The sequence below is a fragment of the Equus asinus genome, chromosome 3, assembly GCF_041296235.1.
Source record: "Equus asinus isolate D_3611 breed Donkey chromosome 3, EquAss-T2T_v2, whole genome shotgun sequence".
Taxonomy (NCBI): Eukaryota; Metazoa; Chordata; class Mammalia; order Perissodactyla; family Equidae; genus Equus; species Equus asinus.
Genome location: NC_091792.1, coordinates 121,325,496 through 121,344,569, shown reverse-complemented (window position 1 = coordinate 121,344,569; position 19,074 = coordinate 121,325,496). Strand labels below are relative to the sequence as shown.

Here is a 19,074-nt window from a genome sequence, read left to right as displayed (position 1 = left end):
ATTTTTCCAGTTTACTGATGCAGCCTCAGTGCCAAAGAACAGTGTCTGTTGTCTAATAGTGCTCAATAAATATTTGCTGGTTGGATGGATGGACTTTATGTGCTGGCCACATAAGAAATCAACTCCATTTGGAGGTCATTTCATTAGCACTGCTAGAAAAGCAAAATGCCTTCGCTTCTAAACTTTGGTCTATATTTTCCTTTATCTTTTTTTACTCTATTCTCTTGTCATGCTAAGGAGAAACACACTGAATTAGTCCTTTTCCCAATCAGTACACAAATTATTCGCAAGGAGAATTTAAATCAGGTGAGTGCCATCAGGAACTATTCTGGTCAGTAGAGAAAAGTGCTGATGCCATATGTCTTGTTTAGTGTATTTATCATATTTAAATAGGCAGCTCTCCTTTAAAGAGTTATATTTATGGGATTACTGCTAATATACCTTTTTCTTTTCTCTTTCTCATTCAGACTATGATATTAAAAAGAAATATCTACAGAGGCAAAAGAAAACAAATCCATGTGAGGGGATGGACTATAATTAGTTTTCGGGTGGTGAACATGACGTATTCTACACAGAATTCGAACTACATTATGATGTACATCCGAAAATAAATAAGTGAAAAAAAATTATAGAAAACAAATCCATCAAACAAAAGTTACCTAAAAAATCAATTAACTAACAATATTACATATATGAAAGTTTCACGTAATCTTCTTCCTATTCACAAAACACCTTGATGTACTCTGCATGTATAAATTTTTTATTGTTTTCACATTTTACAATGTTTTTCTACCAAAACTAAAGTTAAAGAATACAAAGTTTAAAAGTATGGGTATCAGTAAGTGTTAATAACCAGGAATGCCAAACTCAAATTTTTCCAATTTCATTTCCTCATTTTTTCTATTTAAAAATCATGAATTCAAAATGTTGCAAGGAAAACAAACTTCAAACACTTACTAATACATCAAACAAAACAGCAATACTAAACAAAACAACTCACCAAAAAAGAGACCATTCCAACTCTACATGGACAAAGTACAAAAAGGAATCTTTTGTACTTTTCTGTCAAACCACAATAAAGATTTTTTTTTTTAATCACATGAGTGGATAATAACTGAATTAGCTCCATGTGGCAGGGTGGTAATCTATCAATTTTTAACATATATTTTCCTCTTCAATAGGCTTTTTGGCAATTCTGTTTTGCTCATTTGCTACTTTTTTAAGAGGTCAAAATTTAGGAGGTTAAAAAAAATTAGTTCCTGCATACTGTGTGAGAAAAAACTCCTGTTAAAAACATACGGTACAACCAAAACGTAAGTGCCCAGCTGTGGATTTTTTTTCTGCATAAATATGAAATGACATAAATCACTCTAGAAGAAGTGTTTCCATAATATTTGCAAAATGACACTGCAACACTATCACGCAAGTTACAAGCTAGAACTTCCCTACTGGAAAACACTGAAGAAAGAGAGTACTGAGGAAGGCCACAGACACTGCTCCTCCCAAAAAATGTCTCTCTTTAGGAAATTTGGATCATTTTATGTTCATCACTTCAAGCATCTACACATTCTGGAGAAAAAGAGACAGACAGGCTGATCAGCTTCCATTCAGCACTATTCCACTCTGCACTGAGTCCCTTAACTCAGAAGTAAAGACCAAGGGTGACCAAGGGGGATACCAAGGCACAGACACGCAGTCAAGATGCTCAGGTAAACCAGGCTGGGCCAAATACTCATGGTGTCCCTCGCCAGAAAGAAAGTTGAGATCCTGAACAAATATTTCTCCTACTTTTTAGGATTAGAGGCCTCTGGCCAAAAAAGAAAAAACTCCTAACAAATAATTCATCCTACCTAGGCCTTTGAGACTGGTAAAAAATAGAAAATGAAGGCGAAATACACACCCAGGCCCAAGCCTGCCATATAGTCTCCGGTACCCACTAACGTCAAGCTAACCTCTAGCACCCTCGGAATCCTTAAGTCAGAAGTGAAGTGGTGAGGTCTTCTAGATATTCACTCGGCCTAGGCATAGGCTTCCTTTAAAAAGACCTGCTATGAGCCGACCCGGTGGCGCAGCGGTTAAGTTTGCACGTTTCGCTTTAGCGGCCCAGGGTTTGCTGGTTCAGATCCCGGCGTGGACGTCGCACTGCTTGGCAAGCCATGCTGTGGTAGGCGCCCTACATATAAAGTAGAGGAAGATGGGCACAGATGTCAGCTCAGGGCCAGTCTTCCTCAGCAAAAAGAGGAGGATTGGCAGCAGATATTAGCTCAGGGGTACTTTTCCTCAAAGAAAAAAAGAAAGACCTGCCATTAAGTTCTACACAAGATTCCTGTAAATGGGCATAAGCAAGACTTGATTTCTTCAAGGCTGGCTAACATTAAAAAAAATAAAACATCAATTAGACAGCATTATTTCCTTCTATTCTTAGGGACTCAGATGTTTAAAAAAGAAAAAAATAATCCCAGCAACCATGGGGGAGGCCAGCGTACTACACACAACTAGAGGGAGTGGCTCAGGACAGAAGATTCAGTCATTGCAGGGAAGTACAAACCATTATTATTTCCCTTTTGGTCAAGCAAACCAGAATGGTTGTATTCTTCTTGTTTTTCACAAAATCAAGATCTACCCAGATGTGCCTTCGGCTACTGGCATAGAGTCTGTATTTGAAACTTTTTTGGTAGACCCACAAAACACTAGAACCAAAATTGTTAGCCTTGAACTTACTTTGCCTGATTACTAACTCTGGCTTCCAGCTGGAATAACATATGATATCACGGCTTCCAAGGCAAGCCCAGTTTAAAAGCAATAGTTTACTTAGCATATATATTCGACTCTCACTTTCCAATCAGATGCTTGGCACAAATTCACATAACTCCAAAACCTGGCAATGTGCCCTCCCTGGGCAAAGACCAAGAAGTTCATGGGTGTTTTTTTCTATTTTTCATTCGTGTCTCTCTTTTATTATTCAATAACAATAATAATGTGATAGTGAAGAAGAATAACAATAAAATAAAATATTCTGCAGAAGAAAAGTGAAATTGAGATAACTATCCTTAGGAAGAAAAGTGTAAGTCTCATAAGGTTTCAATAAAAGGCTTGTTGAGGAGTAAAACTCAAGACGAAAATCTAACCTGGATGCCAAATTTATAGATATATCAAGGAAAAACAAATTAGTAGGAAATGTTGCATTTTCATGATCTCAGTACTCAGAGATGAGGTTATCAAATTAATGCATTTAAATTGAACACTTAAACAACGGGTTATATAGACCCTATTGTATTTAGAAAGCTTTTTTATCCTAATGCCTGAATAAGCATGAGTGGAATATAAGAAGAAAGCGGCCAACAGTCATTTTGATGCCTTGCCCCAGGACAAATATTCCGGCAATAAATAGTAGAGAAGGGCTTGGCCTCATTATCAGACAGATCTGGTTTTAACCTGGCTCTAACACTTACTAGCAGTAGAACCATAGTCAAATTCATAACTTGCCCCACCTCTGCTACAGACTTGAAGGCTCTCAAGTCTGAATCAGCAGTTGAAGAAATTTTTTATAAATGTATTTATAAATTGGATGAGAATCTAGGACTTATTTTTCTCACAGAGGCAATACTATAAATTGCAGTACCTAGGTATTCGACCAGCCTAGAAAATCCTACTTCATCTGTATCCTTGAAAGTGCCACAGATGGTACTAATGTACTGATATCTAATCCACATTACAAAATAAACTGTTTGTACATCCAAGAAACATTTATGTGTTTTGGTTTTACAACTTCACCTTCTAGCAGGCAGTATGTGCTCAATAGATCGTTCTTACACAGATTGGAATAGAATACTTTCTTTTGGAAAAGGCTCTTCAGCTTTTTCCCTCCATCTGGAAGTGACACCGCTCTTGGCAAATAACTAAAGGGCAGAGGCTTCCCTGGAGAAGAGAGAAAGTAATGAATAGATAATTTATATTTCTGAGAACTAGTAAAGCTTATTCTATCTATAGATGAGATGGTATCTCCCCAGGTGTTCTGAATTGGGGGAAAAAAAGGAGTGGAGGTCTTTTGAATTAATAAAAGACTCTAATCACATGAGACTCGAAGGACTAATATGTTAGGCTACTCAGGGCTCTTTGTTCCAAATGTCCTTAATCTGGGACTTTTTTCCATAAATTTCCCTGGAAAAATTTAAAACTCTAATAATGTAGTGTTGCATTGAAATAAGTTAAATCTCATATAGTATTTCCAAATATCCCATAATCTAGTGATTAAGAACATAAGTATCAAGACAATTCATCATTTTGATTACTTTCCCATGAGATCATAAATGATCAGAATTACAAGGCTTAGAGCAGAAACTTCTGTGATGAAAACTGAAGTAAAAGATGATCACATTAATTACAATGTTTGGCTGCTATCACAAAGACTCAAAATTATAGTGGCTTAAACAAGATAGGAATGTATTTCTCCCTCACATGAAGAACCAGGTGGTCCAGGGCTGGTATGTGTTTACGCCATCTTCAGCAAACTGACTATGTTCTTCCATCTTTTTGTTCAGACATCTTGAACACACAGCTTTCTCTCATAATTCAAGTCAGCCACGCCCATTTTTGCCATCCTGGCTGCATTTCAGCACACAGAAAGGGGAAAAGGAAAGGTACCTACCTACCCATTTAGTGCACAGCCTGAAAGTGGCCCACATCACTTCTACTGGTGTCTCATTTGCCAGAACCTGGCCACATCTAGCTGCAAGGGTAACTGGGAAGCGTAGTCATTATTTTGCGTGGCCATGTGCTATGTAAAAAGATGAGACTAGCTGGTGAAAACATTAAGAAGCCTCTTCCCTAAAGGCCATAACAAGATGTCCCTTTTGACTGTGATAAATCACTCAAATATTTATCCATTTATTGCAGGCACCAATCTGTGGAAAGCAAACTCCATATTTACAATAAACTTCTCAAATTCCCCTGGGCAGGCAGTTAAACCTGCTATTGCAACTGTGAAAATGAAGGTTCTGCTTCTGGGACATACTCACGAGTAAGGTCAACAATGTCCCCAGGCTCACTTATCTTACCTAGCAGAGGGAGACAATAACTATGTAAACAAAATAATGTCAGAAAATGAGAAGCAAATATAAAATAAAACGACACCAAAAACTGCTCAGGGAAGGCTTCCTTAAGGAAACGGCATTTTAAGTTTTGATCTGCACCAGCCATGAGAAGCGTTCAGAAAAGAACAGTCTAGATAATCAGAAAGACTAGCAATTGCTAGAGCCCCAAGGTTCTCTGTTTGTCAGAATCAAAGGTGCTTCAGCTCTAGCCTTCTTTATGTAGGCCTGCTGTGCAGAAGAAGAGCAGTGTGTGCGAGTGTGTGCATGCACACACGTGTGTGCACAGGTGCGCTCAGGAAGGGGAGATCTATAACACTAACACGGAAGTAAAACATAACAGCCAAGAATAATGTGGAATACTCCAAAACCAAGAGAAAAAGGGCCTGGAGCAGTCTATAGAGAAAGAAGGAGAAACAAAGCAAATGGTTAAAGAAGGTGAGGGACAGCACAGCTTTTGTATTAAAAAATTATTTGTCTTCACTTGCTCTAAATAGTGCTTCTTGGTGTATATGTTTCTCAAATAAAGTTAACTTACTACAGGTACATTTTTCTAACTAAATTTCAGTTCAGAATGAGCAATCGACAGCTACGAATAAAATGTCTTACATGTTTTTAATCAAAATGAGTTATATATAAAACAGGTAAAAAAAATAAGCAAATTTAATCATTAACCATTAACTATTTGTACATTAGTATTGCTTTAAAACACTAATGATGAGTTTATTTTAATTAGGATAATCTGTCATGATGTTTAACAATTTAACGGCACTGTTTTTACATTTAAAATATTTCGCAATTCATATTTCACTAGGGACCCAACTGAGTCAACACATTCTTGAGCTACCCAGGAATCCACTCATAAAAATCTTAACCTAAGACCTCATGGTGCCAGCCTAAGAGGTCATCCCCAAAGCATCTATCCTTTGGTCCTAGAGCAGACTGGGAGAAAGCCGAGAATCACTAAAGTAATCATGATATATTCACAGCATACTCCACTAGTCACAAACTTCCTGAAAAAAAGATCACCGCCTTAACTTATGAAAGGTGCTACAGTGAGCTGAATACCCCAAGTAACAAACCTTTTGTCATACTTATGGCTGGTGATGGCAAGGGGTCACTCAAATGCCACTTATTTGTCCAAATGGCTTTGCCAACACAGCAAAGTCAGGAAGACATCAAGTCAGACCCAAAGTTTGGGGGAATTTTCACCCACTTTCCACTTTCAAAACCCCATTTCCTTGACTCTAAGACACAAGCAAGAAAAAAAAAATACGGCAATTAAACTAAAAAATGCCATTGATTTCAGGATGCATCCCAATTTCTGAAGTGTTAAAATGTGAAAAAATGGGCATCTTAGAATCAATGAGAAATGGTAGTATTCTTCTAGCCAAATCTGTCCCTTTTGTTTTCAGGATGGAAAATGACTATTTTCAGCTCAATCATCAAAAAAGAAAGTTTGCCTCTGTATTTTGTCATCATCTCCCTGATTCCAACCTCTTTTTGTATACAACTGCTTAATACAAAAGTCTAAAGAGGTAACTGATAAATCTCCATCTAACCCTTCTCCAAAAATATTTAAGACATTTCAATCAAAACAACTGCTGATTACTGTAGGGCTCTCCAAGGACACTACCAAAAAATAGCACCCCTCTTCCCAGGCATGGTTCTGAACAAGCTGAGAAATAAAGCAGAGTTAATAAAGACATAGTCCAAATATCACTTTTATTAATGATAAAGGTCAGACTGGGTGGTGGAATGTTAAATCTGTTAGCCAAGTTGGCTTGCTCATATGGAAATCCAGAATCAGGCAGCCCTCTCCTCCAGGTCACAGGGAAGCCCTGACCAAGGCAGGCCTCCCATAGAGAAGCAAGGCAGAACGCCTGCTGCCAGCTTGCGCTAAAGAACAGGAAAAGTGGAGAAAGAAGAGGAGGCTGCCACTCAATAAGGGCTGATCCTGATTCTGAAAGAGCTGAGCATCACCATACTCTGAGCAGGCAGGGTCCCTCCCAAAAGGAGCAGAGGCAGAGTCGAACCCATTCAATCACCCCAAATTTGTCAACCAGATAAAACACCCCTCTCCCTACGAGAAGGAGTAAACTGTCAGAGAGATTAAGAATGTGCCTAGGAAAACCCCTCCTCATGGGAATCAGGAGTGGGAGAAGTGGTTCTTATCTAATACTTGCCTTTGTAGTTATTTTGAGGCAATATTGTGAAAAACACTGTGATATAATAAGAAATATATATTTGATCTCTGCCCCAGTTCCTAGCACATAGCTCCTAAAATCCTTGTAATTTCCTGAGCAACAGAGGTACTAGGAGCACCTTTTATTTTAATATTTGTTCTTTGAGCCCAGTTCCTGGTACACACAACTCCTAAATCCCTTAGAATTTCCTGGGTGATGGCAGCATCTTTTGTTCTATTGAGGTGACTCTTGGTGGGCTTCCAGAAAGCTCCTGGATGGGGGCTGGTCACCAGAAAGACCAAGCCAGGAGTAAAAGCTTGGAAATTTCAGCCTCACCCCCAATCCTCCAAGGAAGGAGAGAGGGGCTAGAGATTGACTTAATAATTGCTCATACCTAGAAGATGAAGCTTCCATAAAAATCCCCAAAGTAGAGAGTTCAGAAAGTTCTTGGGTTGGTAAACACATCTACAGGTTGGGAGGGTGATGCACCCAACTCCACGGGGACAGAAATTCCTGCATTAGGGAGCCTTCTGGACCTCACTCTACGTACCTCTCAATCTGGCTGTCCATCTGTATCCTTTGTAATATCCTTTACAATAAACTGGCAAACAAATGTTTCCCTGAGTTTTGTGAGCCATTATAGTAAATTATCAAACCTGAGGAATGAGGTCATGGGAGCCCCGATTTATAGTTGGTTGATCAGAAGTATGAGAGGCCCAGACTTGCAACTGGTTTCTAAAGTGGGGGGCAGTCTTGTGGGACTGAGCCCATAACCTGTGGTGTCTGTGCTAACTCCATGTGGTTAGTGTCATAATTGAATTGCAGGACATCCAGTTGGTGTTTAGAAAGTTGGAGAATTGGCTGGTGTGGGAAAAACCCCTACACATTTCGTGTTAGAAGTTTTGTGAGTAGAGTGAAAAAGAAACAAGAGGTTTTCTTTTAAACATGCTCCACAATTTTCCTTCTCAGGACAAATCCTATGAAAAATCTCATTAATCTGTAAACAACACTCAGGTCTGACTTGGAGGATCACCTTTTTCCACCTCTTCCTTACTCTTTATCCAAAAGATATCACCAGCACTTTTGCAAGTGACAAATCATTATAAAACAGGACCTCCCAAATGCTGGTGAAATTAGGAATGGAGCTAAAATGAGCCATTATATTTCTAAGCCTAGCCATATGGCTTGGGACCTAATAGAAGCACCAGAGGAGTGAGAAGATAAAACCCACCAATTTGTTATAAGGCAAGCAGACATACTATTATTTAGTTTAGGTAAACTTGATATGTTATAGCTGAGAGATTCTGAAATTTAGTATATCATAAAAAAACTAATCCTGCCTATTAAAAACTACTTTGACAACTAAAAAAATAGTATGTCTACTTTTCATTGCAAAGATAGATAAAATTTAAAACTAAAGCAACATTTACCTGGGTTATCTTAAGCGGCTTTATGACTCATTTATATTTTATTTCAAAATCATTTTCCAAGTTGGATTTTTTAAATTAGAAATGTAGATTCTGCCTAAAGAAATAACTGGAGATAGATATTACATATATATTTATAAGTACGTTTTTTAGGAAGTATAAACACAGCTGCTTCCTCTACTACATAGCTTGCTATTGTTTTATAACCACAATAAATTACGGTCAATAAAAGTTTTTCTTTGTGAATTAGCATAAAAACATCAGATATACATTGCAGAAACAATGGGATTTAAATCTAGTTTTAAAGAAAAATACTATCAAACATTATCAAACGTAAGATAAAAAGACAGTAACATTTTTCTAAGCAAAAGTCTCATCTTTCCTTAGTAAAATTTAATTTAGAAAAACAAAAGCTTGGTGAAAATATATTAAAGGCACTACTTGGATAAAATAAATTGGCATTTGTAATATTTTTGGCTTAGCAAAAAGAATAAATAATAATAACTACCATTTATTGAGCACCTACTATATGTTGACCATTATACTTAGTGACATACATACATAATCTCATTCAATCCTGACAACAACATTTAGACGAGGAAACTGAATCAAACTTTCTTACTAGACTACAAAAAAAGAACTCTTCAGAGGCAACTACCAAATTAAGTGAATCTGTACACTGATTAAAAAAAGCTGGCCAGTGCCATAGCAGTTAAGTTAGTGTGCTGCGCTTCGGCGGCCCGGGGTTCACGAGTTCGGATCCTGGGCACAGACCTATGTACCACTTACCAAGCCATGCTGTAGCAGGTGTCCCACATATAAAATAGAGGAAGATGCCCATGGATGCTAGCTCAGGGCCAACCTTCCTCAACAAAAGGAAGAGGATTGGCGGCAGATGTTAGCTCAGGGCTAACCATTCCGCCCCCACCCCCCAAAAAAGCAAAGCTACTTTTACAAGTGAATGCATTCCTTAATAGAATCATAACTGTATCCACATTCAGGTTAAACTTGTTCTTTTCTACATTTTAAACTTGAGACAGAAACAGAATTATTTGCTAATTAGCACACATGTACTGAATACCTAAAACACAGACTGTGATATTGGACCTTGGAGATGAGGGAGAGAAAAAGGAGTTGAGAAGATGCTTTATCTCCCTTGGTTTTTAAAAACATATTCACTGTTAATAAACGTTAGGTTTTTCTGAACAATACTCAAAAAAGTTTTGTTTTAAGCACATAGCATTCTCTTTCTGTTATTTTCCAGAGCCTGAGTCAAACACAAGTCTTAGGAATAGTACTCAGATCTGTTGCTGACTAGTCATAAAATCGCCAAAACCATTGAGCCAAGAGATGGCAGTAAGTAGAAGAAATGCAGTAACCTATGTTTAATTATAGGTTTCCAAGATCAATTTCCTTTTCTCAACCAAGGTTGTCTACAATGCTACTTAGGCCATAAAGTCAACATTGAGGTTACAGTGATGGAGGCCTGGTAAAGGGTGGTGGAAATGAGTCTCCAAAGAAATAAACAACTCTCCATGCAGGCTGAGATTTGTATCTAGGTGGCTCTCAAGCCCTTTGGAAAAAGCTAGAAGTTGCCCTCATGCTCAAAATAAACTCAGATGGTCTACTTTCAAACCAAAGTCTGTAAAAGGGATAGCTACAGTATATTATGACTTGTTACACTAATGGCTGAGTGTATACTATATAAAATAAGCATGTTCATAAACAAAGAGCAATTATGATGGCCAGTTTATAAGTTTGCTTCTGCTAAACTCTGACTTCTAAGGACCCAGAAATGGCTAAGAACACAGTGCTAGCCAGGGTATGTGCAATTATGATAAAAATAGGGTTTTAGTATTATAAATGCTTACCTTTTTTTTGCTCTAAAATATTACTTTATTTTTTATTGAAGGATAACTGACATACAATATTATATTAGTTTCAAGTGTACAACACAACGATTTGATATTTTTACATATTACGAAATGATCACCATGCTAAGTCTAGTTACCATCTATCGCCATACAGTGCTCTTACAATATTACTGACTCTATCTCCTAAGCTGTACATTAGATCTCCGTGACTTATTTCTTTCTTTTCCCCAGGCTTTTTAATCCTTTTCTACTTGCTGAAAGAACCACACCATTAATGTGGTCACATCTGTGTCAATCTAATATGAAACAAGATTCCAAAAATTAATTATAAATGTAAGACGGTTTAGAATTAACACTGTGTCAAGATTCTTCAGAAAACTCTAGTGAGTTGAAGGATTATCATTCTTGGGGAAAAAACTGCTGTGCCTTGTTTTGAAGCACTTTTATTAGATTTTGGAGCCAGGGGCTCACTTTAGAGGACATCGGTGTTGGGCAGCAGAGGTTGAGGAGGTGGTCCACGCAGTAGGGCAGATGGGAAGGAAGGCGGTTGTAGCAGGGACCTAGAGCAAGTTATCAGAACCCAAAGGAGTGAAAAGAGTATCTATGGTGAGAGGCAATGGCAGCCAGTGCAGGGTGTCAGAGCCAAAAGAGAGGGAGGAGGGCACCTTCGCATAGTGGGTGGTAGAGCCTAGCACGGGTTGTTGGAACCCAAGGGGGCAGAGAGGACATCCACATGGATGCAGGAGGGAGTGAGAGTCCATTGTAGGGTTTCAGAGTCTGAGCAAGGTGAGGGGGTGTCCAAACGGCTATCAAGGCTCCTGTGGGGGGCCGGGGGTACAGCATCTATGTAAGGTGGGGAGGGGTGGAGGGAGGGAAGAGGGGAATGAAGCAGCAACCCTACATGGGTGGTCAGAACCAAAGGAGGCGAGAAGGGGAGCCATGTGAAAGTTGGGGCAGCAATATCCCAAGACAGAGTGTCAGAGCCTGAGCAGGGAGGTGAGAGCATTCAAACAGGCAAGTGGCAATGGCAGTACTCTGATAAGGGATGTCAGAGCCTGCAGAGTGAAGAGGGCACCTGTGCCATGGGAGCAGCAATGGAAGTTGGCATGGGGTGGCTGGAGCCTGAGAGGGGTGAGGAAAGCACGAAAGAGGCGGAGGCAGAGGCAGCAAGGTGCAAGATGTCAGAGCTCAAGCAAGGTGAGAAGGGCATCTGCATGGAGAGGTTTCAACAGGGGCGTCTTTGTGTGACGTGAAAGAAAACATCTATGTGGGCGTGGGCGTGGGCTTGGCCATGGCCCGGAGCATGAAGACAGAGCCCAGGTGAGGCGAGGAAGGCATCCTGAGAGAAGCAGCAGCTCTCATGGAAGATTGGTCACGTACAAATGGCTTTATGAAGTCATTAAATACGTGGAGGGTAATGGGAGACAGGTTCCTCACTGTCAGAGAAGGGAGTTAGAAATAAGGAAAAGGAGAAAACTAGAATGGACCCTGTGGTATTAGATTAGAATTATGACAATAGTATCAACTCATGATTTTTAATAAAGAGATATTGGTATAGGTATAGGTGATACAGATAGATATAGATACAGAAAAAATATAAGGAATAATTGATAAATCCACAATCGTGGTAAGAAATTTTAAAAATTCTACCAGAAGCTAATAAGTGAGATAAAGAATTAAGGAAATTATAGCTTTGAATCATCCAATTATTAATAATTATTTATATTATAATAATATATATTTTATTATATATAATATGTAAGTATTATATATAATTATTATAAGCTAAGAGACATTTATGGAACCCTAGAGACAACAATTAGAGAATAAACATTCTTTCTGAGCACATATGGAACATTTATAAAAATGAATCACATATAAAGGAAGTCTCATAAATAAGGAAATTATATCACTCAAAACACATTCTCTAACCACAATCTAATAATCAATTCAAAATAAAAGTTTTTTAAAAGACCTCATACATTTATAAACTTAAAAAATATTGTGCAGTCTAAGTAATAAACCAAATGAAAAATCATAATAGGAATTGTGAAATATTTGAATTGAATAACAAGAAAAACAATCAAAACTTTTCATCTAAGCTACAGCAGTATTTAGAGGGAAATTCACAATCTTAAATACATTATTTGAAAATACGAATTTAGAAAAAAGAACAGAATAAAACCAAAAAATATAAAAGGAAGGAAATAATAAAGATAGGAACAAAAATTAATGAAGTACAAAACAAAGAGCACAAATGAGTATTTCAAAACAAGAAAAATAAAACATTCTTTGGAATGACCAAAATCAATACAAGAGTGAATGCAATAAAAATACTAGGCATTAAAAAAAGGGAACATAACTATATATTCAAATGAGATTTAAAAATTTTAAGAGATTTCTATGAATAAATTTATGCCAATTTGAAAATATAGATGAGGGTCTGGCCCCGTGGCCGAGTGGTTAAGTTCGCACGCTCCGCTGCAGGCGGCCCAGTGTTTCATTGGTTCAAATCCTGGGCGCGGACATGGCACTGCTCATCAAACCACGCTGAGGCAGCGTCCCACATGCCACAACTAGAAGGACCCACAGTGAAGAATATACAACTAGGTACTGGGGGGCTTTGGGGAGAAAAAGGAAAAAAAAAAATCTTTTAAAAAAAAAAGAAAATATAGATGAATGGATAATTTAAGGTAATATAAACTACCAAAATAACCTCAAGAAGAAATAGAAGAATTAGATAGATCTATAAACATTAAGTAATTAAATTGGAAGTAAAAATCTAAATCTAACTACAGCAAAGCAACAGGTCCAAATAATTCTTCAGGCATATTTTACTTTATTTTTCAAAGATTGACACCTGAGCTAACATCTGTTGCCAATCTTCTTTTCTTTTTTTCTTCTTCTCCTCAAAGCCCCCCAGTACTCAGTCATATTTCTAGTTGTGAGTCCCTCTGGTTGTGCTATGTGGCACGCTGTCTCAGCATGGCCTGATGAGCAGTGACGTGTCAGCGCCCAGAATCCGAACCAGCAAAACCCCGGCCGGCCAAGCGGAGCGTGCGAATTTAACCACTCGGCCATGGGCCCGCCCCAGGCATATTTTACTTTTAAGCAGCTGATAATTCCTCTCTTATACAAACAGCTCCAGAGAATACAAAAACAAACACTCTAACTGATTTTATCAAACTACTATAACCTTAGTTTTAAAACCAGACAATGGCAGCACAATAAAGAAAAATTATATGCTAATCTCACCTATGAGCATAAATGCAAACAGCTAAATAAAATATTAGCAAACTAAATCTAGCAATGTGTGTATGTGTGTGTGTGTAGGATCAAGTTGAACTTATCCCGGGTATGCAGTAATGACTATTTACCATTAAAAAAATTATAAATAAAATTCACCACGTTAACAATTAAGGCAGAATAAAAACTACATAGTCATCCAAAAACTTCAGAATCTGCATTAAATAAAGTTCAATACTCATGAATTATAAAAGCACTAACTCAGCAAACCAGGATTAGGAAGGAACTTCCCTAGCCTGATTAAAAACAAAACAAAACCTCAGCAAACATAATAGTTAACAGTAAAATTTTAGAACATTTTCTTTAAAGTCAGGAATAAAATGAAGATGCCTATTTTTATTGCCTCTTTTGAACAGTGTCCTAGTACGCCTGGTCAGCACACTAAAAAAGAAAGTGCTATCAAGTGTGGAAAGGAAGAAACAAATATAAATACAAATGCAAGGTTGTTGGACATGTGACCACTATTCAAAAGTCAAGAGTATTCCTATATGCCAGCAATAAATAATTAGAAAATTGAATTTTCAAAAATTCAATTCACAATGGCATTAAAATCTTTAAAGTACCCACAAATAAACCTAATAAGTCTCTTTTATGATAAATGCATAAAACTAGACATATTTATTTTTAAAACACTGTGGCATTAATTCTGTGATAGATAAAGTGACCAGTGGAACAGACTAGAAACTGAGAAATAAACCCACTTTTATATGGGATCTTAGTATATTACATATCAGTAGGAAAAGGATAAATTTCTTTTGGCTCCAAATAACAGAAAACCAACTAAAATAATTTAAACAACGGGAAGAATTATCATCTCACAAAACAGGATATTTCAGGCAAGGTTCAAAGTCATCAAGTTCATCACCCAGTTCTGTCTGTCTTCCTCCGGATCTCAGTGAGCCCCCTTCCTTATCACAAAATGCTCAAGGTGTCAAACATACAAAAAGAGGCAGAAAAAGGAGACTGTATCTTCATTATGTATCTTCTTTCAGGGCAAAAGAAAATCTTTCCTAGAAACACGTCCAGCAAACCTTCCTTTGCCTGTCTTTGGCAGGAACTGCTAAACCAATCATTCGGTGGAAAAACAAGAATACCAATATAGTCTGACACCAGTCAGGATTTGCCTGAATCACGTGAGAAAAGAACAGACACTGGAACAAAACTGGTGTCATGTCAACATGAGAAAGAGGGAAATGACTGCTGGATAAGTAAGCTACAGTTCAATGGAGTAGTTCACAAATGGTGTGGGGAGACTAGACTATCCATATGGAAGAAAAGAAAATTAGATCCTAATAATATCATAAACAAAAACAAATTCCAGGTGGATTGAAAATTCAAATGTCAAAAGTAAAAGTTAATTTTTAGTAGAAAAAATAAAACAGTATATTTAGAAATTAGGGGTAGAAAAGGATTTCCAGTATAAAATATAAATAAGCACACATAATAAAGGACAATATTAATTAACTAGACTCCATTAAAATTTAAAACTTTTATACAATAAAATATACAGGAATTAAAGTTAAAAGACAAACCACAGCCTGGGAGAAGTACTTGCATGATATAAGACAGTTTCTTCTGTTACCCAATAGATATAAATGGGCAAAGTATAAGAATGAGCAATGGACAGAAGAGAAAAATTGAATAGCCAGCAAATACTATAAAAGATGCTCAGCCTCATCAGTAGAAAGAGAATTACAAATTTATACAAAGAGCTAGCAATGACTCACTATAAAAAAATGTTTGATACTAGTGAGTGCTGGACAACATGCTGGGAAACAGTCATCGATTCCTAGCAGAAAGGTCAACTAGTTCAACTTCTTTGGTGATCACTTTGGTGATATTTAGCAAAGTCAACAATATGCATGGTCAACAATCTAACAATCCTCTCCAAGGTATATATCCTAGAGAAACTCTTTCACGTGTGTACCAGAAAACATGTTCCAGAATACACACACACTCATACACACAAATATGGAACAGTCTAATTATACATCAATATGGATTGGATAAATAAATTGTATATTCACACAGTCAAATAGTACAGTCTAGTTTAAATGAATGAACTAGATCCATATACGTCAAAGCATCTCAGAATGTTGAAAGAAAAAGCAGGTTGTTTAGGGATATTTATGATGTTATATCACTTACATTAAAAGTAAATCCATAGGACAATACTCTGTATTATTTTTGGAAAAGTAAATATTTAATAAAATATAGAAAAAAGGAATAGAGCTTGTGATTACTCCTGGGAAAGGAAAAAGGAGAAAAGGGGAAGCATGAAAATGTCCCACCCCACATACAAATCTCTTCATAAAAACTACAAATGGAGTTTGCCTCCCTTCATCTTTTACTGAGCATCATTTTAAGTCATATGCTATATGTTGTTTAAGGATTAGAGACTAGTTAGTGTCAGAAGAAATGTAAATAGCAGTTATATTCTACAGGAAAAGTAGCAAGGATTGAATAAAGATGCTAGGAAGATCAAGAAAGATCCAAATGGCATAAAATTGAAAAGAGGTTTTCAAAGTTTAGTCAAATGCTCAAAAAACAGTATTGAGTGAGAAGCCAAAGATGTCACTGTCAAAAAATAAGTAAATAAGGTATGGAAAAAGTTTCTACTTGAATTTGAATTTGGGGGCAGGTAGAGAATATACTATAGGGCATATGTCAACAACATCATTTATTACTAAGACTACAATAAATATCAAAGTTTTTCCCTGGAAGTGAAAATTTTAGTTATTAATATCCCAAGAAGCTCCCAGAGCAACATACCTGGAGAAGGAGCCTTTCAAAAGCCAGAAAGTTGTCCCACTTGGCAGTGTGCGGGTGTTTCAGAGTTTGAACTGTGGCCAGCCCAAGCTGGAGGAGACCACAGTGATTCACTAGAGCTTTGAGGTTGTTCTTGAAGAGCTGAATATAGGTCGTGAGCTGCCCCGGAGTGACTCTCCCTGGAGAAACAAATAATGTATCAATATACCCTCTTCTGGGAGTGGTAAAAATAATGACAAGAATGCTATTAAAAATACTACTGCCTTGGGGCCGGCCCAATGGTGTAGTGATTAAGTTCACTTGCATGCTCCGTTTTGGATCCCGGGCACAGACCTACACACCGCCTGTCAAGCCATGCTGTGGTGGCCTCCCACATACAAAATAGAGGCAGATTGGCACAGATGTTAGCTCAGAGCCAATCTCCCTCACCAAAAAATAAAAAGTACTACTCCTTTATATTGGCACAGACCTTCCGAGCTGACTGCAAGCTTTCCTAAGCTACTGTGATTCTTACAACAACATGGTGACAACAGCAAAGTTGAAACTATTGCCTGCATTTTGCAAGTAAAGAAACAGGTGTTAAGTGATCTGGCCAAGGCCTTATTGCTAGGAGAATTCATTTTATAATTCTGCAATACCCCACAAATAAGTTCTCAAATAAATTCACACAAGTAAATATTTGTTGAGCTCGACATGGAAGCTCTCCAAAACACATGATACAGCAATCTAGGAAGCAAAAAGACAAGATTTCTAATTGTGTGCATATGTATTTAAAGCAAAAGGAGAGGGGGCCAGCCCCAGGGGCCGAGTGGTGAAGCTCGTGTGCTCCGCTTCAGTGGCCCAGGGTTTTGCTGGTTCGGATCCTGGGTGCAGACATGGCACCACTCATCAAGCTATGCTGAGGCAGCATCTCACATAGCACAACCAGAGGGACCTACAACTAGAATATACAACTATGTACTGGGGGGCTTTGAGGAGAAGAAGAAGGAAAAAAAAAAAAAGAAGATTGGCAACAGATGTTAGATTAGGTGCCAATCTTTAACAACGAAAAAAAGATAAAATAAAGTAAAAGGAGAAACCTGTCAAGACTATAGCTGAAACTTTATCACTGACATCAGTGGGTTCATGACAATACTCATGAGGATAAAAGCTGGCTGTTACGTGGAACAAAATTGTATGGAGAACTGGAGTGGCAAAAACACTAGAAGATGAGATATCAGAAGGAAGGGTTTAGTATGAGTGACTCAGCACATTCACTACAATTGTCCTCTAGATCTAGAACAAGAGACCCCACCTCATAAAAGACTAGAGATTGTACCCAAAAACATCCCACAAACAAAAAAACACCTGTTGAAGATTCACTCCTTCCCAGCCTCTAAGTCCAACTTTTGCCTAGAGCAGTCCTTCAGTTTAGTCAATTCCCACTCTCCAGGCTGGCAAATTTCATTCCTGCCATTCATCAGTGCTATAAACAAAACTCCTAAACACCACAGATTCTCCCCATTGAGTGAGAAGGCAATGCGGCCAAATAAGTCGTGTAAATCTTTCCTACACATCTTATCCACACTGTGTTTGTGGGTTGCCTGAAATTCAAGTTTGTACATATATACCTAAATGCACAGTCATGTGCCTAGGTCCTGCCTCACAGAGAAATCCAAGTTTGTCAATATTTGGCAAGTAAACCACCTGTATTTATTTAGCACTTTACAGTTTACACAGTGCAGACATGCCCTCTTCTGATTCTCATAGCAGCTCCATGGGACAGCAAACAAGGCCTGTGCTGCATCGATTAGACCCACCTGAGGCACTGAGAGTTCAGTGTATTACATGGTGCTAAATGGTAGAGATCACTTAATAAATGATTTTTGCTACAGATCGTAATACACAAAATAAAGACCTTGCCACAGAAATTTATGAGCCTGCAACATATTCTATCTATCTTTTCATTACATTTTTCGAAGAGATCAAGAATTTTGAAGTTCCTTATAGCCAGTTTATCAGGGTGACCATCTAAAAAGAATAAGAATAGTGGGAATGACAAGTAGGTAGGTGAGTCCCTTGGTAAAACTTGGTTCATTCCTGATTCTCAAAGCAGCAAGCTAACGATTTGCTTACTTAAGTATTCATAGAGAAGAGCCTCATTAACTCTTTGTTTGCTTTTGAATCAGGGTTATCCAGGTATAATTTACATACAGTAAAATTCACCCTTTTCAGGCGTACAGTTCTATGAATTCTGACAAATGCATATGGGTGGGTAAGCACTATCACAATCAAAATATAGAACATTTCTATCATTCCAAAAAGGTCCCCTTCTTTGTAGTCAACTCTCTTTGCCCAAGCCCTGTCACCGTGAACACTTATGTTTACTGGATTTCTGTCCCACAGTTTTGCCTTTCCACAATGTTCTATAAATGGAATCATA

The 19,074-nt window shown here is 37.8% G+C and overlaps 1 protein-coding gene across 4 annotated transcripts in view; it reads right to left on the bottom strand.

The window, feature by feature from the left end:
- Positions 1 to 19,074, bottom strand: part of SCFD2 (sec1 family domain containing 2) — a 393,579-nt gene that overhangs the window by 302,752 nt on the left and 71,753 nt on the right. For all 4 annotated transcript variants that reach the window (XM_014853490.3, XM_044765961.2, XM_044765962.2 and 1 more), the window contains exon 4: positions 16,656 to 16,831. In XM_014853490.3, the coding sequence (XP_014708976.1) occupies positions 16,656 to 16,831 (176 nt within the window). The remainder of the gene's footprint in view (positions 1 to 16,655; positions 16,832 to 19,074) is intronic.